The sequence below is a fragment of the Heliconius melpomene genome, chromosome 15 (assembly GCF_056956725.1).
Source record: "Heliconius melpomene rosina isolate 202511_hmr_F chromosome 15, ASM5695672v1, whole genome shotgun sequence".
Classification (NCBI taxonomy): domain Eukaryota; kingdom Metazoa; phylum Arthropoda; class Insecta; order Lepidoptera; family Nymphalidae; genus Heliconius; species Heliconius melpomene.
The window spans coordinates 5,610,258-5,632,117 of record NC_140403.1 but is presented as its reverse complement, the minus strand read 5'-3'; the positions used below and the strand labels follow the sequence as shown (position 1 = coordinate 5,632,117).

Here is a 21,860-nt window from a genome sequence, read left to right as displayed (position 1 = left end):
TGTTGCCATAACTCCCATATTTTCTACCTTGTTAAAATTCAAACTTAAAATATGTAATAACGACAGCAAGCTAACGAGTCTACGTTTATACGATTTTTTTTAAAGAAATCTCAGCAAAAGTATCCTTCGTTACCGCGCTTTGCCGCGAACGTTTAAAGGATTAACCTGCAATTTTTTATGCAGATTTTTTTATACTCCTGATTTCAGTGATACGTGAGTCGAGAACTCATAGATATTTAAAAAAAATAAATGAAAAGTTTAGTATTTACTTGGTAATAATTACGACATTTTTTTAATAATTTATGTACCTAAGCATTTGAAATTATTTTAATTTATAAATGTGAACTAATAGAATAATTACCATTTGACTAATGGACTAAGACTTTAACCACTTCTAGAGATTTATTAGACTTATCATATACATATCTGTATTATATTCTTGTTAATCTTCTATCTTCTATTATATATATATAAAATCGAAAGGTCACTCACTCATCACGAAATCTCAGAAACTACATGTGCTAGGAATCTGAAATTTTGCATAAGAGTTAGTTATAGGACGTAGGTGCTCGCTAAGACGGGAATTTACAATATTCGACTTCTAAGGGGTTGTTTTTGGGGTCGAAACTTTGTATGAAACTTCGTTATTACAAATGCTACGAGTCTCAAATTTTACATAGACGTCACTATGACGTAGTCATGGAGACAGAAATTAATAATAACATAGTTCACGCGAGTGTAACCGCGAGCGGCCCGCTAGTCTATATATATAAAATCGAAAGGTCACTCACTCATCACGAAATCTCAGAAACTACATGTGCTAGGAATGTGAAATTTTGCATAAGAGTTACTTATAGGACGTAGGTGCTCGCTAAGACGGGAATTTGTAATATTGGACTTCTAAGGGGTTGTTTTTGGGTTTGAAAGTTTGTATGAAACTTCGTTACTACAAATACTAGGAGTCTCAAATTTTGCTTGGACGTCACTTATAGGACGTAGGTAGGTACTCATGGAGACAGAAATTAATAATAACGTAGTTCACACAGGCGAAGCCGCGGGCGGGCCGCTAGTGTAAAAATATTTTTTAAAAATACAACTAAATAACAAGTAGAAAATAATTGAAAGTAAAAATTGAATCAATTTATTCTTATAGTTTATTACTGCAGGCGCGAGCAATACGATAAATTTTAGCATCGTGGTCGACCATAGGAAATCTTTTTCCGTAATCGACTAACCGAATGAGCGCGTTTCCTAGCTACGTGATTAGAAATATGATATCTTTTCTTATATTAACTGGTTACTTTTACGTTTCTTTGCAATTAGTTCTAAGTTCTAGTTTTCAGATCTTTTCCTGAGCTAAAAATTGCAAAATTCTAGGTCTGAACGTACCCTATTAATTTTGATTGCCTTTATAGTGTCGAAATACACGTTTTTTTTAAAATAAACGACCATATCTTTTTTTTAAAGTAAATGTATAAAAACATTTTTTGTAGGAAATCAACGGACCGTATACCGTATACAGTTTGAATTTTACTCGATATCTCCAATCGTTCCTTAGATAAAGGCTCTTGACAGACAGACAGACAGACGGACGAACAAAGTCATCTTATAAGGGTTTCTTTTTCCTTAAAAGGTACAGAACCCTTAAAAATGTATTGTTCTTCCGTAAAGAGAATTGTAATATACTGTATTTGTTTCATTTTAAAAAAAAATGAGCGCACTTTACTCCTTTGTTCTTCAGAAAAAAACCGCTCTTTACCGAAGCTTTACGCAAGAGGTTTAATTAAAGGGAACAAGAAGCAATTTGGATTTTTATAAATTTAACAGCGACCATGCTTTATTATTTTATTTAAATTGAAAATTGTGTTAAAATTGTGCTATTTTTTATAATATACGTAAAGATACTCCTAGATAGGTCACCGAAAGACTTCCATACGTCTGTCCCTTATAAAGGATTCATTAGTTTAAATGGCATTGCCCTTTCTTAGTGGGCGAAGTAAATACTTAAACTCTTACCCTTTTAGACCTTTACTAATTAACCCGTTATAGTTATATTTGTCACAAAAACAACTATATTCCGAGAGGCCGTCGCGCGACGGTAGTGGGTTCGATCCCCTCTCGGGGGAATGGATTATTATTTATTAATATTTTCATTTATTTGCTCTGGTACCAAGGCAAAAGCCAAGCGTTGAGTTCCACTAATCACAATTCAACGCTCAACACGAATTGCCTCGAAAAATTGGGGAACGGAGTGTCTTAACACTAAGTTCCCCTCTGCCAATCCTGCTATGTGCGGGATACAGCGTGTAGCTAAATTATTTGTTTGAGAAATATATTCGAATGAATATTATTTTGTTAATATATTGTTGATATTTTAGTTTCCCGTATAGAAGAAGTTTACTGCGTCTTGCTACAACTTCTACACAATATCAGAGAACTTTTAATATGTTGTCTCAAAGGAAAAGATATACTACGAGAGACTCCAAGTTTAAAGTAGCTTAAGCAACTGATCGCGCGCTCTAAGATATGCTAATGTTGGCAGTTCTACATTAAAACACTACGCTTTATATTTTCTAGGTGATTTATATTTACAATTTAGTTTGGAAAGCAGAAATTAAATATTTTAATCAGAGTTGATAAAACACTACTAAATATTTTAAGTAATAATGTATTTAATGCAAGCGGCCGATTTTCTATTCACTTAATTTTTAACAAAGATATAGATTTTATAGACTATCAAAATATATATACCGATAAACACATTATATGTGACAGCTGTCACAATAAAAAATAAAGAAATAAAATTGTATCAAATTTGTGACGTTTATAACATTTTTTTTACATAAACAATATTATTTCATATATTATTAATTATTTTTTAAATTTATAAATTATTATGGAGAAAAAACAAGTGACTTATTGCACGGACTTGGAAAAGTCTGTAATCACTAGTAACTTCGAGCGACGTGGCTGGGTTCAAGTAGGACCTGAAGAGGAATGGAATTTTTACTGGTCCTTTACACAAAACTGTCGCACCTTATTCAGCATAGACAGTGGATACAGAATGACGGACAACCAAATAATCAACCACTTCCCGAACCACTACGAGCTGTCTCGTAAAGACTTACTGGTGAAAAATATTAAACGTTATCGTAAAGAGCTAGAACGTGAAGGGAACCCTCTGGCTGAGAAATCAGAAATAACGTTAACCAATGGACAAACCGCAATGAGATATACACACCTGGACTGGATCCCGGTCACCTACGTGCTGCCCGCCGACTATAACATGTTTGTTGAAGAATATCGAAAGTCACCTCAAAGCACTTGGATCATGAAACCTTGTGGGAAGTCACAAGGGGCCGGCATCTTCCTAATAAACAAGCTTTCAAAACTCAAGAAATGGTCCCGCGAAGTGAAAGCTCCATTACACCCACAACTCGGAAGTAAGGAAAGTTACGTGATATCGCGATATATTGACAATCCCCTATTGATTGGGGGTAAGAAATTCGATCTGAGGCTGTATGTATTGGTGACATCATTCCGCCCCCTCAAAGCTTATTTGTTTCGACATGGATTCTGTAGATTTTGTACCGTGAAATACGATACCAGCGTGACAGAACTGGACAATATGTACGTTCACTTGACAAACGTTAGCGTTCAGAAGCACGGCGGTGACTATAATAGTCTACATGGTGGTAAAATGAGTATACAAAATTTTCGTCTGTACTTAGAAGGTACGCGCGGGCGGGCGGTGACCGATAAGTTGTTCGCTGACATGCAATGGCTGATAGTCCACTCTCTGAAAGCTGTTGCGCCAGTAATGGCTAACGACCGCCATTGTTTCGAATGTTATGGGTACGACATTATTATAGATAACCAACTGAAGCCGTGGCTTGTTGAAGTGAACGCGTCCCCTTCCTTGCAGTCAACCACCCACAACGACAGGATATTAAAGTATAAACTGATCGACAATATAATTTCGGTGGTGGTGCCGCCAGACGGGATACCCGACGCTCGGTGGAATAAAATTCCAAGCGACGAAGCCTTAGGTGACTTCGACGTGCTGATCGATGAGGAACTAATGGAGAGGGAAGACGCGACTACTTCACGCTGTAATAAAAGTCGATTTAGAACAGGAGTTTATTAGTATATGTTTATTAGCAACTTTATGTATGTATTTATTTCATATAAAATCGATGGATCAGTAAATAAATTTATGAATATAAATTTAAAAAAATATATAATATAAATTAAAAAATATATGTAAAACACTAACTGTATTGACTATACTCATTTTCCTTCAATTTACTTGTATTGTAAAAGTATAAGAAATTTTATGAAAAAGAAAATAACTTTTACGAGTCATTAATTTTAAGTCGCGCTATGAGCTTAAGCTTATCGATATTTCGTAACGATTGGCCCTTTGTTGCGATACGCGTTCGAGCGAACAGAATGTCCCTTTAATAAAAAATATCAGACCTGTTTCGGGCTCATCATATGGGCGTGTGGTTTACTACAACATATATTTGTCTCCTTTTTCGATACTTTAAGAAATATTACGATATTATTATTGTTGCTTGTACAATGATCAGGGTTAGATTTACTTAAAATAAATACGAATTACTTACAGAAACTCCTCCTCCTCGCATATACAAAAATTTTGTATCTGGGTCATAATCAGAAAAGTGGACATTTTCGAATTCGTAACGTAACTGATAAGTAACAACACTGATAATGTTTGTTACGAAACTGATGTCATAAGGCATTATACACAACAAAATAAAGATATTATATAAATAAAATATTGTTTTTTTATTTAATGAGACACAGATTAAAATTTTAAAGATTCAATCGTTGAATTAACAGATTATAAATGTAAGAAGAAAACATAACAAACTGACAATATGAACAATATAATAATGCTATTTAGTAACGTAATAAACTTATATTTCTAGTTAGAGATCACAAAGTTAATGATAAAATTAAATCCACTTAAAAATATATCAAAATTTGAGTCGTTATCACTGGAATTAAGTTTAATTCTTTGTAAGTGTTTATTCCGCATATCTTCATATTTAATAGGATTGATCTTTTTAAGACGTTCTCTATATCTTTGTTGTGTTTCAGCACTTGACATAGGAGCCATGACGCTTACTGAAAATACAAAAATATTTATCAAAAAATAATAATCACAAAATCACAACTAATTTCAGGCAGAATAAAAAAATATTTTTAACTAAATCGGTTCAGCTGTTTCTGAGATTAGCGTGCACAAACACAGACAAACAAGCAAACAAGCAAAAAACTTAAAAATCATTATTTTTGGTTACTTTACTTTATGAAAAGTCACTAATAGTTTTTTTCATATACCAGCAATTTTTTTTTCTTATATACATATCTTCCATATACAAGCACCGGTTCGATACAATTTTATTATAAACATATATAAGAAAACATTGGTACCGTAATTGTGAACTAGGCTTCATATTTTCTCAATTTCGTTACGTAACGAAATATAACGAAATTGAGAATGAAATCTGAGAAATTCTAACCCTTTTAAATATTTGCTCATAAGCCACGTGTTGCATCTGCAAGCACTGAAGTTCTTTTTTGAGATTTTGTAAAAAGAAGCAAATAACATAAACAAGAAAACGAAATTATAGAATACTTACCAAAATAAAAGCCGTTTATAACCCTGAGATGTAATTTCACGCATTCACTCTAAAACATTTGAACCCCTCTACTGCTGCGAGTACACGAGCTACTGGTTGTAGCTACGACAGCATTGACTTTTAGAATTATGGTGCCACAACAAAAAATAATATTAAACACCATCCAAAATAATTGCGTTCATAATTTAATTGTACGTTACTAGCCCTGAGTAACAAAAAGACAATATTTTGGGACAAATTTACTTAACTAATATATATTGTTTATTAAATAATGTATCAATAAAAGTAGTTCTATTTAATATTATGCATAAAGTAAAGTAATATAAACATATCTGAAATCAAATAAAACCATAAACATTCGTAACAAATCAATTCTTAAAAAGTAAAGTGTCCCATTCGGACACGAAAAATTGTATGGAAGCATTTTGAAAGGTTTTTTGCAACTAACAACAAATACTATTATTTGCCATAATACATTTAAAATATTACAAAAATCTTTAAGTTAATAAATAAATTTATCGTAAATGGCAAAATATTTAAATTATCTTTAAAATTGTATTTTTAAAACGCTTTCAAAGTAGCGGGACAAGAAAAGACACAAAAAGGACACTTTTTCTGATTATGACCCATCTACTTCATTCACTTTTTAACCGACTTCTGTAAGAAAAGGAGGTTATCAATTCGACTGTATTTTTTTTTTTTTTTTATTTTTATTTTTATTTTTTTTTATGTTTGTTACCTCATAACTTTTAACTGGGTGGACCGATTTTGATATTTTTTTTTTATTTGAAAGGTATAGCTTCCCGAATGGTCCCATTTTTTTTTGGTCCATGTCTGACAATGGTATCCATGAGAAAATCACATAAGTCTTAAATTTGCATTATGCATGTGCGCGACTAATAGCCGAATAACTCAATATCGCGCCAACCGATTTTGATGATTCTTTTTTTATTTGAAAGGATACACTTTAAGGATAATTTGGTGAAAGTTTGGTTAGGTTTCGATTATGGAATCCGGAGAAAATTGAGAAAGTTTGTTTTTTTTGGTCTAAAATTAATTATACTGTAATAGTTACAAGCAAAAACTTTTTAAATTGATGTCAGAAGTGAGATTCCTGATCGTTGCATTTCTTTTCAACCAATCTCAAAAAAGAGGATGTTCTCATTTTCAACCAACTTCAAAAAAGGGAGATTCCGAATTCACCCGAATACTTTTTATGTTTGTTCTTGTCAATATACCAAAATGTAACTTTGCACAAAAATAATAGCTAATTAAATGAAGTTTTACATAGAACAATCACAACCACTCGTTGACAACCACTACCACCACCATCACCACTCGTTCAAGAAGCATCATTTTAAGATCTACCCATCACTAAAAATCGTAAAATAAATTAATTTTTAACAAAAACAAAAACCGACTTCTAACAACGAACTAAAAAGTGAAAAATAATTATATAAAGATTTTATAATTTTGAAGTCGGTGTCAAACTAATGCTACAACACCTTTACTACAATATCTAATTACTAAGCCTGTTTGTTTTACTTGGCACCGACTTCAAAATTATAAAATCTTTATATAATTATTTTTCACTTTTTAGTTCGTTGTTAGAAGTCGGTTTTTGTTTTTGTTAAAAATTAATTTATCGATAGCATGTCCTATGTTACGAAGTTATTTTTTTTCAGGTTCACGTTTTATTCCGCATATAGCACAGTTTAGTGTTATGACACTCCACTCTTACTTTCTGTTTAATTTTGTGGCGGGGCTCACGCTGCGTTTCACCTTGTTTCCAGGACGAGAAAATGAAGATGAAAATATTAAATACCTTATTTCCACCGGTAAGAGTTGAACTCACAACCGTCGGGCTTACAAGGCCTCGAAATAATTAATAATAATTAGTACACAATCAATATCCGTAACTTTATTCATTATTCAATATGTACTATGTATCTGAAGTTCTTTGTAGTATTAGCATTTATCATTGGAATTTAATTGTAGTATTAGCATTTTATAGGCAACTAGCGGACCCTATACTTGAAATATAAGAATATAATTTGTATAGAAATATAATTTTAATCTAGATGAAATGCTAAAAGTGACTATTATATTTATTTTCATAAGGATGAATATCAAAATGACGCGGTAACGAACGCGGTCGCGTAGCGACGACGGTTGTTATTAACATGGCTGAATAAATTGCATGTCAAATTAGAAAGTATTTTAATTTATTAGTATATATGTGTAATGTAATATTATATAGCCTATAGCACTTCTGAAGAATGCAGCTTTCATACAAAACAAAAACAAAGTAAATCGATCCAGTAGATCCAGAGATCTTAGCGTTCAAACAAATAAACAAACAAACAAACAAACAAACAAACTCTTCCGCTTTATTATATTAGTATAGATTAACATGACTTTCATTTGGTTATTCTAAATATTTTATTAACATCAAGCTCTTACGTTAAATATTTCACTTCCTCGAGCGGGAATCGAACCGACAACTCAATTTCAAGTCATATACATAATATATTAGGAGGCTTGTACATACATGTATATAACATTTTGTCATACTCTTTTGGTTTATATTGCATCGAGCCTTGAATTTAAATATAATTTATCATTTATATTATTTAGTGTGGATTTGAAAGATTACACTTGTATATAACGGTCTACCGCTAAAAGTATCACCGCAACGTTAGAGTATCGACACAATCCCGTCAACCTGTCACTCCCTCGCCATTCTAATGCTGCGAGTTAATTAAAGAACCTATTCGAAGCAGACTAATTAGAGATTAATCAGTTCACGTCCTCGATTCCATCGCATTTGAAAGTTTTTTTCTTTTTAATTAGTAATTTAAAAAGAATTTTGTAATAAAATCATTAAAAACAATAAATTTATTATTTTTTATTTTATTGTTATTTTTAAATAACTTTAAGTTATTAGAAAATAATTCTTTCAAATCTTGTCATTAATGTTAAAATAATCTTTTCATTAAAATAAATTTATAAAATAAACAGAAAATTTAATTTATACTACAGCATAGAAAGCTCTGAAGGGCGCTCCAAAAGTCTTAAATGGGGACCTTTTACGGTTTGTATAAATCCGTCAACGTGAAATCGTTTTGTGAATGCCTCAATCGAAAAGTAATTTCTCAAAGCAATAGTATTTATTCAAATTGTGAGGCACGGTGAGGTTTATGGAAATAGAAATATACTTGTAAAGATTTTCATTTTAATTTTTAGGGTTTCCTTTCCTTCAAAAGGTAAAAACGGAATTTGTGGCATTACTCAAAAAAACTTACTATGCATCTGTCAAAACCATATACAGAAAATTTTTACGTCTAAGTCAAAAAGACACGAGGATTTATACACAAATTTCCATGTATTTTATGGAAATTAATAGGTATTTAATAGAAAAAAAGTAATTACAAATTTATATTTGTAGTTAATTTCATACAAAATGAGTGTATAGACCCGCAAATGATGTTTGTCAACTCTTATTAATTGCACTTAACCCGTTGACCTACAATCCTGGAATTAGTATGAGATTGTAATTTAAAATCTAAAACGTTCACCATGGTCAGCAACTTAAGGCTTTATTTACATTGCAAAGAAGACTCTTATATAAAACAAGAAATATTCAAGTGCTTGTACATTACGTGCTCTATAGAAGTGTTTATGTAAAGCTGGAGTGCCCTTTCAAGAGGAACAAATGGTCGCTATTTAAGCTTTCCCTTTCAGACCGCCCTGTCAGTAGTTAGGCACACTCTACCGCCTTACGCCGGATTATTTGAAACCTTTGTACACAGCAAGTATGAGGCAGGCTTGTGGAGGTAAGATGTTACACTTAACTGGTCGCTACCTTATATTTCCTCTTTGTACATGGAAATTATGTGATAAACGAATACTTGTCGTAGAAGTCGTTCTATTTTTTTTATAAATATAGGTTTTTAACTTTAATTTAGTATTTCATAATAGTAAAAATTAAATAATACTAGATACTCTTATAATAAGAATAAAATATTTTTTTAATAAATTGTTATATAATCCTTCTACTTACTTATAACAATTCAAGCAAGCGACATGTCTTGATTAAATAGAGCTTTTAGGAAAACACATTCGCGCAAAGAAAAGTAATAAACTAGCTTTTTTATCGACTTCGCCCATATTACATTTGGATTTCCTTCCAAAAAGAAAATTATCACTATAAAACTGATGTATGTATATGGTTTAGGTGCTTAGGAGAAATAAATGATTATTTATTTTATATTACATATAAGATACATTTACAAGCGTTACAACGACTGACTAATCGCGACAATTCTGGATTCGATTCCCATTCGGAGGAATTAATATTAATTAATATTAATATTAATAATTTTCATTTTATCTGTGTCAACAAACACTATAGTTAATCTCTACACCAGTGTACCAACATAGCAAGTTCACTTCAATTATGATAAAAGTTTAATTTTATATAGAAAGGTCAATCTCATTTATTCCACAACATTATTTCTTCTTACAATATTATTGGTTTCTTGTGTGGTTCCATTGTAATCCATTTTCTGCTTCCTGTGCAAACATGGAACACATTTATTATGATAAGTTTCTTCGGGCGCTCATAAATTTACTCGCTCTGTTGAGCATTCGCTTAAGATATATTTAGAGAATGACAACAGAAGCCAAATTCTACTTGAACACACATTATAGTTTTAACGTTTAATGTTATTTCTTAGCTTAACTTAGCTTTACGTATTCCTACCGGAGTAGCCAGAGAGAACGGAGAGCCAATATCTGCATACTTCTTTCGCCTCCTCCATTGTCGTCAATCTCTTCATACATGCTCTCCAGGGTGTCATATTAATTTACAAATAAATATTAATTATTCATATATATATTATTATGATATATGTGCTTGTAAACAATACGAGTATACGCTATCTGTTATAGGATTTAAGTTTATGATAATATGTATATATATATGTATAATTCTCATAACAACGATGCCACACACATACTATGTGTAAGTGTGTTCATAGATAAATTTACGTTAATTCTAAACTGTACAAGAATTTACAATAACATAATATATTTGGCTGCAAAGTTTATCTCTACAGTATTACGTAAATGGGTGGAAATAACTATTTGGCGGTCTTGTGTACACAATGACGCGAGCCGCAGCCAGTCAAGTACGCTTAAATATAATTGTACTCGGTCATATTAATTAACAAAACAACTAAGTGCTTTAGGTTTATGTGCTTTTAGGTTAACATTTTGGTTTTTTTTACTTTAATAAAAAAAGTTGCGTAGGCTAAAACTATACATCTTTCATATTTAGATTACATTATCTGTATTTTTATCCAACAAATATAAGAACGGCTGTTATAAGGGAACCTAGTGTTACGACACTCCGTTCCCCACTTTCAAAAACCATAACAACAATTTACATACAATTAATTGTTGTTTAGTTTAAAAATGTTACTTTCTAACTCACAACGGCTACGATAAATACTGTTAACATCAAAATAGCTGAAAACACAGCCACAACATTTATTAAGGCCATAACGCTGCAGAGTCGGGCTGAGTGCTAAAAGTTGTAAATCGCGTGAGCTTAGTCTCTACTTCTGGAAACAAAATGGCGAGTGATTTGTTTTGTTTAGCATAAAATCTGATTTCCCGAATAGATTATTATATAAATTTTGTCGTAAGATTCAATTTTTTTTTACTTTTGTTGCATATTTCTTTGATTTTATAGCATAATAAGTAAAATCACAGATAAATATTAAATAAATACAAAATATAGTTATTACTAATTAGGACGTTGCTATCATCAACTGTTTATAAAACTATAGCAACTGTAGTTTAATAAATCAATACTTCCTTGGAAACTCTTAAACAGGCTTTAACAGCGTACTTAGCGCTGCCCGCTTAAAAACAAATAAAATAATAAAACCTGAAATAATTCTACCATTTTATTATAATAAAAGTTTTAACAATGAATGCCGACGCGAAAAAAATGGCGGCCAGTTTATATGGAAGAGTAAACGCCCCAGTGGAAAGGTTTCGCGTTAATTTCTGCACGGACATGGAAAAGTCTGTTTTGATGAGCAATTTTGAAAGGCGTGGTTGGCATCAAGTTGGACCCGATGACGAATGGAATTTTTATTGGGCATCCACTCAAACATGTCGAAATTTATTTAGTGTCGAGAGCGGCTACCGAATGAACGATAATCAAATGATAAATCATTTTCCTAATCACTATGAGCTGTCTAGAAAAGACTTACTGGTAAAAAATATAAAGCGCTACCGAAAGGAATTGGAAAGAGAAGGAAGCCCCATGGCCGAAAAGGCTGAAGTAGTTTTACACGGAGGTCAAGTTGTTACACGCTACGTTCATCTTGATTTTATCCCAGTGACATTTGTTCTCCCAGCGGACTACAACATGTTCGTGGAGGAATATCGTAAATCACCACAGAGTACATGGATTATGAAACCATGCGGAAAATCCCAAGGCACGGGGATCTTTCTTATAAATAAACTATCAAAGTTGAAAAAATGGTCCAGAGAGGCGAAAGCTCCTTTTCATCCACAACTCAGTAAAGAAAGTTATGTTATTTCTCGATACATAGACAACCCGTTGCTAATAGGCGGTAAGAAATTTGATTTAAGGCTGTACGTTTTAGTGACATCTTTTAGACCTTTGAAAGCCTATCTGTTTCAACTGGGATTTTGTAGATTTTGCACTGTCAAATATGATACGAGTGTAACCGAGCTAGATAATATGTACGTACATTTAACTAATGTTAGCGTACAAAAACACGGCGGCGATTACAATAGCATACACGGAGGTAAAATGAGTGTGCAGAATTTACGTTTATTTTTAGAAGGCACAAGAGGCCGGGCTGTTACCGAAAAATTATTTGCTTCCATACAATGGCTGATCGTACATTCTCTTAAGGCTGTGTCATCTGTTATGGCTAATGATAGGCACTGTTTCGAATGTTATGGTTACGACATTATAATAGATAACCAATTGAAGCCGTGGTTGGTAGAAGTGAATGCTTCGCCGTCACTTACATCAACAACTGTTAATGATAGAATAATGAAATACAAATTAATAGATAATATTATATCAGTGATCATCCCCCCTGAAGGTATGCCGGACGTGCGTTGGAATAAAGTGCCTAGCGGTGATGCTCTTGGTAATTTTGACTTACTTATTGATGAGGAATTGATGGAGAAGGAAGATTCTGCTAGTGTTACTGGGAGGTCAAACAAAAATAACAAGAAATAAGTATATAATAGTGTAAGTTAAATTGTAAGTTTAAAAAATGTGAAAAATGTACGTTATTTACTCATTTATGCTAATAGAAAAAATATTTTAAGCTGAAGAACTATTCAATTTAGTTGTGATTGCAAAAAAAAACAAATTTATAACATAAAAAGGTTAAAAAAACAAATCATACCTGATGAAAAATATTTTTTATTTCTTTGAACATTTAAAATATGTATTTATTTTATTATAAACTTCTCTTTTTAAATAAAAGTTTAAGAAATAAGTAAAGATATATGTTAAATAATCGTATTTTATTTCAAAATTAGATTAAATTGAAAACGGCTTCCGCTTTTTCTAAAGAAATACTTTTAATAGAAAAGAACCAATATTAGACGACTAGTGATATTATATCTAATATTGAAAAGAACCAATATTAGACGACTACTTTTACAGGAATAGAAATCGCTCTTATGATGTTCTCGTAATTAAAGCTATAAATTGCAAAGTTAGACAATACGAGTACCGATGCCAGTTTGTGAGATTGTGGTAACCAATTTTATTGTTTGATTAAGAAAATGTTGGAAAGTTTAGCGAGTTCAGTTCAAATTTGATCGGAGATTAACGATAGAACCGACGAGCAATTTTAATGAAATAGCAAACTCGGATCTGTACCACGTTGTGAGAACGCTTGTGAGGATTTTAAAGAACAGAATTTTAAACGATTTTAAGAATTTTTATTTTAAAATATCAGATGTGAATTATAGGGATAAGATTTAATATATTTCCATCCTTCTAAAAAATCTTCATCCTAATTTCGTTTACTAATACGTAAAAACTAATTGAAATGTGGTTCCGTTCTCGTTCTTGTTTGCAGCAAGATTGTTTTCACTCAGCGCATTTCAAGTCTAACCTCTACGTTCATAAAAGCCTTCTAACCACAAACGTCGAGTGCGCCGTAGTTTACTTTCTACTCAGTATAATGAAATGCATTAAAGTACGTGTTTAAACTAGGATTATATCTGGAAGAGTGTTTGAGGAAAATGTGTGCTTAATCTTTACAACTTCGACGGATGTGTCTATACTGAGAATCATGTATTTGCGTTTTTTTTAAACATATTGTATAACATAGTGAAACGTTATGTTAAATTTTATATAAATACTAGCGGCCCGCTCGCGGCTTCGCCTGCGTGAACTACGTTATTATTAATTTCTGTCTCCATGAGTGACGTCCATGCAAAATTTGAGACTCCTAGCATTTGCAGTAACGAAGTTTCATACAAACTTTCAACCCCAAAAACAACCCCTCAGGAGTCGAATATTGCAAATTCCCGTCTTAGCAAGCACCTACGTCCTGTAAATAACTCCTATGCAAAATTTGAGATTCCTAGCACATGTAGTTTCTGAGATTTCGTGATGAGTGAGTGACCTTTCGATTTTATATATATAGATGTTTGTATCTTTACGTATATTGTAGAAAATAGTACAATTTTAACAGTTTTCAATCTAAATAAAATAATGAAACCTGGCCGTTGCTTAAATTATAAGAATCCAGATTGCCTTTTGTTCATTTTAATTAAAACCCTTACGTAAAGCTTCGGTAAAAAGCTTTTTTTCTGAAGAACATAAACGAAGGAGTAACGGAGTAGCTTTTCTTTTTTTTTATATGAAAACAAATACGGTATATTATAATTATATTAGATAGAGATATAAAGAAATTTTTTTTTAGAAAACATATAGAATTAGAACGGACCGGGATTTGAACCTACGCCTCTAAGATACCAGTAACGTTCTTACACTATTCTTATATACATTCAAATTAAAAAACATAGCTGCGTGGTTTTTAGAACTAATAAAATAAAATATGTTTGTCATACAACTTAATGACATAAAGCGAACCAGGAGCCAGAGATTTTAGCGTTTAAACAAACAAACTAACTTACCTGCTTTATTATATTAGTATAGATTTTGAAACAAAATCAAAATCAATATTATGATTATAGTCTGTTCACTATTTCTAAAAGCAGTAAAAAATCGTAGCATATATTAAAGAAAATAGTTTATTGAAGCGCCCGTATCACAAAATGCAGTATTACTTTCTTTCTACAAGTATTTCGTTTTCTCACGTGCTAGCCTTTGTTAGTCAAGATAATACCCGATGGAAGCCAAGCTTTTCAACAGCTACGTGAGAAAACGAAGCGTGATAATATTTATTCAGTATAACCTTCAGTTCACGTCGTTCCGCCCAACTGCAACACAGATGTTGAGGATGTTCCAATTTATCATTTAAGGAATTGGATTTTAATGTAGAAGATATTATTTTGAGGATTCTTTATGTATGGATAAATAAAAACTCTGTTAATCCTAATAGGGCTTGTTTATTTTCTTTTTAATTTTATGGTAATCAGGGTTTTTGTTTTTTTTTTAAATATGTTTTTATTCAACTTATCGACTCGAGTTCGAGCCCACAAGCCTAGAGCAAAGGTCCACTGGGCACTGCGCCATGATAGCCTCATTTTGTTATTATTATACCTGTATTATCATATTTTAATAATTTATTACTTTAATTCATATATTCGATAACATGAAAATGAGCACATTATAAAGGGTAGCATGACAGATTGACAGTAATTACCCACTAATTTGTTCAGCATCATACAATGGAGAGCATCCAGGGATTCAGCTGATTACTCCAAAATTCCCTAAAGCGCTTGTTGATACGTCGGGATGTATGAGATTATTATATTTATGGCCTATATATATCCATCGGATATCATAATATTATTCCTTTTCTAAAGTACTACATTTTTTTCCCATTTTCCGCGCAACTCTGAGTGCTACTTCTCATTCAACAACCTCGACACCAGAGCGAAGAAATGAAAGTAATTGATAGATATTGATAATTTCCTCGAGTGGGAATCGAACCCACAACCTATTATGTTTACAGTCACACGTTTATAACCCTGCGCCAGGAATGGGCTAGAAGTACTAGAATTAATATAAGCGTGTAACCCATTCATAAGATTGTTTGTGTGGATTTGTAAAACGGAAAATTTCATTCCCGTAGGAATCAAGAGAAATTACTTTTATTGTTTCCCTTCACTTTGCAAGGACATGCCAACGGATGAACGAAATCTTTCTATAATATAAAACAAAGTCGTTCCCCAGGGATGTGCGTGTAGATCGTTCAAAGTAGGTATGAGATGAATTTTAATGTGAATGTCACTAATATAGAACTTCGAGAAGAAAGTTCATATGTAACTTTTCTATAATTTAACTCATATCCCAAATATAGCAGGGTAGGCAGAGGGAACCTAGTGTTAAGACACTCCATTATCCATTTACTTTGTATTATTCAAACATAAGGTTTTAATTTCTTAATTATAGTTTTTTATTTTTGGTAGCGATAGAGTATAGCTATGACGAAATAAATAATCCATTACATTATATTTACTGCAGGGAAACACGAACAAGGGTTGATTACTATTGATATTCCCATTTGCTAAATGATGAATCACTATATTACCATCTAGGGAACATCTGTCCCTCAAACTACCGAAACTGCTAAAAACAAATTAAAGCTATCGATTACGAATAGTACTTATATATATATGTTAGCAATATTTCATTTATTTATTTTTATATTTTTAGCGTCAAGCTGTTTCCCGCAGGGTAGGCAGAGGGAACCTAGTGCTGAGACTAGACCTAGTGAGAGATACTCCTGCAAAATAAATCGAGAAATGGGGGGCCGTCTCCGAAATAAACTGTGTCAGTTACGTAATGCGCTAAGTAAATACTCGAAAAGCAAAGCGATTGTTAATATTTTGTTCATATCTTTAAATATATTATGATTAACTTTTCATATGTAAATTTGCAGTGAATTATTTACTCGTACATATCTCATGTTAATTATTCGGAAATACTGTTTAAGCATCATTTACACGTAGTATTTTCGATAATCGAATTTGCTCATAATCTTTAATATTGATTATTTTTTTTCTTATCGTAATTAAAAGGTTTTTTGTAGGTTTATATAGGTTTTAGAAATAGAAAACCCGAAATACTTACATGGAAAATTAACAACTGTATAATAGATAACTATATTTACTACATACATATTCCTATGTCTAAGCAGAGAGATTGCAAAAGTCAACTATTGAAAATATGCTTATAGTTAAATAGATTTTTTACAGACGTACACAACAATATGCAATATTTTTTCTTTATCACGCAATACTTCCAGAATTCCGGGTACGGAGGTGTCTTAATGAGAATGGAGAGTTTTAACACTAGGTTCCCAAGATCCCTCGGCCTACCCTGCTATTTACGAGATACAAAAATAATCTCTCGCAAAAACAGTTGTAAAGTCTACAATTTCATAAACCAGTGCGAGGCGAGCGGGTCGCTAGTCTTACATAAGCTAACATTTAGTGGAGACCCAATTAGTATCTTGGGAGCGATTACGCTGCAAGGTTGGAAAATTCTTTTTCAAACCTTTCCTTATTTTCATGTTATATGGATCATTTTCATCTAAAATGTTTCCAAGGACGTCACCATCTGAGTTTCAAATTATATTTTTTTGTATATACTCGTATGCTTTAACAAAAATATATTAATTTATAAATATAAATAAAAATCAGAACTGTTTTATTCTTTTATATTTAAGATTCTAATAACTAATTATTAGATCTGTTTGTGCAAAAGAAAAAGATTTTTTCACAACTAATTAATAAGAGTGCAAAATGGCTCTGAAAACAGCAAGCTCATATCGTAATGTACACCATTGACTATTCCTATAGCACATTAAATCCATTACGAAAATGAAAGAAGAATTTTGCTGACATGCCTAGTTGATTCAATTAAGTAGCTTAACAATTCAATTTATTCAATATTTTTCATTCATTTTCATTTCTTTGCGTTGAGGTTGACAACTCAACACCTAATGGCTCCAGAAATCGGTGGATAATGGAGAGCGGAGTGTCTTAACACTAGGCTCCCTTTGCCTTTCATAATATGTGCGGTATACAGTGAAAAGCAGAAAAAAAAATCAATACATTCAAAGGAACAAAATTCTATTCTGTATATTTAGCAGTTTATACTACTTTATGTACATATTTTATAGTAAGTTACGAAGCTTGTTTTGATAAACTTTTATCTCCATTTTATTGGCACGAAATTAAAGTTCGTGGCGCAAACTGCATTCGACGTAAAAACTTTTCTTCTAACTTGACAGTTCCTTTTTTATATAGAACGTTCAGGGCTCCGAAACGTTGAACTTGTTTCGAATAAAAATTTATTAAAAATGTAAGATTCTTATTTGATTTTTCTCTTATAACATTTTTTGTAAGGTAAACTCACGTAAACGACTATTATTTACAGCTTTTTCTTTTACTATCCATCCAGTAAAATATCGATCAGTTCAATAGATTTACTATAATAAAACTTTTATTTATATGTGTAGTGTAGATTATTATAATAAAAAGCCCGGCGTTAAGTTACGCTACTCAACATGCAATACAGAGACGAACAGAGTGTCTTAACATCTTACCCATCCCTCTGCCTAGCTTGCTGTATGCGGGATACAGCGTGAAGCTGATTTATTTTTTTATTAGGGTTCCGTACCATTTATGCATAAAAAAACCTTTATAAGATCACTCCGTTGTCCGTTCGTCTGTCTGTCTGTCTGTCTGTCTGTCACGACCCTTATTTTTTATATAGTAATAACATTTTTTTCATATAAAAACTTTATAAAAATATATTTTCTTTTAGACTTTAATTTATAATCATAGCATGCACTACAAGCTATACTGGTCAGACACCACTGAATTGCGGTATGACGGCTCCAATTTAATAAAATATTAAATGTTGCCATAACTCCTATATTTTCTACCTTGTTAAAATTCAAACTTGAAATATGTAATAACGAAAGCAAGCTAACGAGTCTACGTTTATACGATTTTTTTTTATAAGAAACCTCAGCAAAAGTATCCTTCGTTACTTCGCTTTGCCGCGAACGCTTAAAGGATTAACCTGCAATTTTATATGCAGATTTTTTTATACTCCTGATTTCAGTGATACGAGAGTCGTGAAATCATAAATATTAAAAATATAAATAAATGAAAAGTTTAGTATCTATTTTATAATAATTACAACATTTTTTAAATTTTTAAATGAAAAGTTTAGAATTTATTTTGTAATAATTACGACATTTTTTTAATAATTTAAGTACCTAACTAAGCATTTGAAATGACTTTAATTTATAAATGTGAAATAATAGAATAGTTAACATTTGACAAATTAACTAAGACTTCAACCACTTCTAAAGATATATATTTATCATATACATATCTGTATTATAATTTCTTGTTAATGTTAAAATATTACTTAACCTTTAAGTATGGACGTCGGGTCTGACAGACCAGACAGTTCTACGAATTCTACAAATCGGCCACTTCTCGGTGACCTCCGCCACTGAGTCTCTCAGTACCTTTCGTATTAGTGACAAAATGAATGTAGATAGCAGTGGTTGTGTCTCTGGGTTCAAAACACTTGAGTATTTAACTTTCTAAACGGGGCCTGGGTCTGTCAGACCCGACGTCCATGTTTCCCATACAAGAATGATTTCAAAACGCCATACATTTTTATAATATTACAAAATATACTTTAATATTTTAATTGTATTATTTGTATTCAAATGCTTTTATTGTTATATATCATATATTATTTTGCATTGTTTGTTATATATTTTAGTAATATAAATATTATTTACCTAAAAAAGATTCAATTTTTTTAGTTTTTATGATAAAATGGAAAAAAATTATCGACCTAGCACGTCAGGGACAAAAATATCGGTACTTTATAATCAACATCAAACAAAAGAATTGGACGACGACATTTTATAAAGAAAATAGCACTTTATCAAATAAAAAGACGCGTTTCGTGTACTAAACTACTCTAAGAATTGAGAATGACTTTGACTGCGTTTCGCGATCTGATCTATCATTTATTGAACATGAAGCTAAAAAAAAAGTTTTGGGTTCTTGAAAAACATGTACACTTTGCCCCCAAAAGATATATAGAAAGACAACACATACTTATGTTGACTGCAATCGTCCTGTTAGCCAACAATGTTGAAAGCCATTGTGTATCGATGTTCAATTGTACCTTATCTTGAGGTGTTGTCAAAATTTTTATTTTATAACATAAGATGTAATTTCTTTATTTTTTTTAATTGTTAGACTTTATATTTTGTTAAAAAAATATTTATTTTATTATCTGTCTTTTTTTTATAGTATTATTTTCTTAAGAGTCATCCCATGTGGCCAAAGACTGAAATTGTGACTTTAAGTTACTTAAATCGTTGTGATGCGTAAAGTTTAATAAAAAGCGATTTTATTTATATTGATTTTGTTTGATTAGAGGCTATTCATGTAAACTAAAACATAAAATTGTCTTCTTCATTTAAAAAACAGACGGAATATGACCAATAAATACACTGGTCTGACAGACCCGACGTCCATATTTGTGTTATAAAAAAATCACGTCCATAGTTAAAGGTTAAAAATATAACAAAATATCAAGTAGAAAATAATTGAAAGCAAAATTGAATCAGTTTATTCTTATAGTTTATTACTGCAGGCGCCAGCAATATGATAAATTTTAGCATTGTGGTCGACCATAGGAAATCTTTTTCCGTAATCGACTAACCGAATGAGCGCGTTTCCTAGCTACGTGATTAGAAATATGATATCTTTTCTTATATTAACTGGTTACTTTTACGTTTCTTTGCAATTAGTTCTAAGTTCTAGTTTTGAGATCTTTTCCTGAGCTAAAAATTGCAAAATTCTAGGTCTGAACGTACCCTATTAATTTTGATTGCCTTTATAGTGTCGAAATACACGTTTTTTCAAAAATAAACGACCATATCTTTTTTTTAAAGTAAATGTATAAAAACATTTTTTGTAGGAAATCAACGGACCGTAGACCGTATACGGTTTGAATTTAACTCGATATCTCCAATCGTTCCTTAGATAAAGGCTCTTGACAGACAGACAGACGGACGGAAAACAAAGTGATCTTATAGGGGTTTCTTTTTCCTTAAAAGGTACAGAACCCTAAAAAAGTATTGTTCTTTCTTAAAAAGAATTGTAATATACTGTATTTGTTTCATTTCCAAAAAAAATGAGCGCACTTTACTCCTTTGTTCTTCAGAAAAAAACCGCTCTTTACCGAAGCTTTACGCAAGAGGTTTAATTAAAGGGAACAAGAAGCAATTTGGATTTTTATAAATTTAACAGCGACCATGCTTTATTATTTTATTTAAATCGAAAATTTTGTTAAAATTGTGCTTTTTTTTATAATATACGTAAAGATACAATTTATATGTCTCTATAAAATTTAACATAACGTTTCACTATGTTATACAAAATATTTAAAAAAACCGCAAATACAAGATTCTCAGTATGGACACATCCGTCGAAGCTGTAAAGATTAAGCACACATTTTCCTCAAACACTCTTCCTAATATAATCCTAGTTTAAACACGTACTTTAATGCATTTCATTATACTGAGTAGAAAGTAAACTACGGCGCACTCTACGTTTGTGGTTAGAAGGCTTTTATGAATGTAGAGGTTACACTTGAAATGCTACGCTAAGTGAAAACAATCTTGCTGCAAACAAGAACGAGAACGGAACCACATTTCAATTATTTTTTGCGTATTATTAAATTAAATTAGGATGGAGATTTTGGAGAAGAATGGAAATTTATTAAAACTTATTCGTATAATTAGATTTTTAATTAAAATTGCAATTAGTTCTGCAATTTTGCATATTTGCATATCGTTATGCTAGTATGTTATTTTTACCGACGGAAAATTTGAAAGAGGTTGTCAATTCGGCGCGTATATATTT

General features: G+C 31.6%; 2 protein-coding genes and 1 pseudogene across 2 annotated transcripts in view; 2 read left to right on the top strand and 1 right to left on the bottom strand.

Moving 5' to 3' along the window:
• LOC146531455 (4-galactosyl-N-acetylglucosaminide 3-alpha-L-fucosyltransferase 9-like) overlaps positions 1 to 21,860 on the bottom strand; it is a 251,987-nt gene that overhangs the window by 88,619 nt on the left and 141,508 nt on the right. The window lies entirely within an intron of this gene.
• Positions 2,897 to 4,147, top strand: LOC146531460 (polyglutamylase complex subunit TTLL1-like). Its single transcript, XM_085198532.1, has one exon. It carries the CDS (start codon positions 2,897 to 2,899, stop codon positions 4,145 to 4,147), a length of 1,251 nt encoding a protein of 416 aa, XP_085054658.1.
• On the top strand, positions 11,610 to 12,969 carry LOC146531459 (polyglutamylase complex subunit TTLL1 pseudogene; annotated as a pseudogene).

Coding starts and splice junctions, on each gene's coding strand:
- LOC146531460 (XM_085198532.1), top strand. CDS start 2,897: ATGGAGAAAAAACAAGTGACTTATTGCACGGACTTGGAAAAGTCTGTA.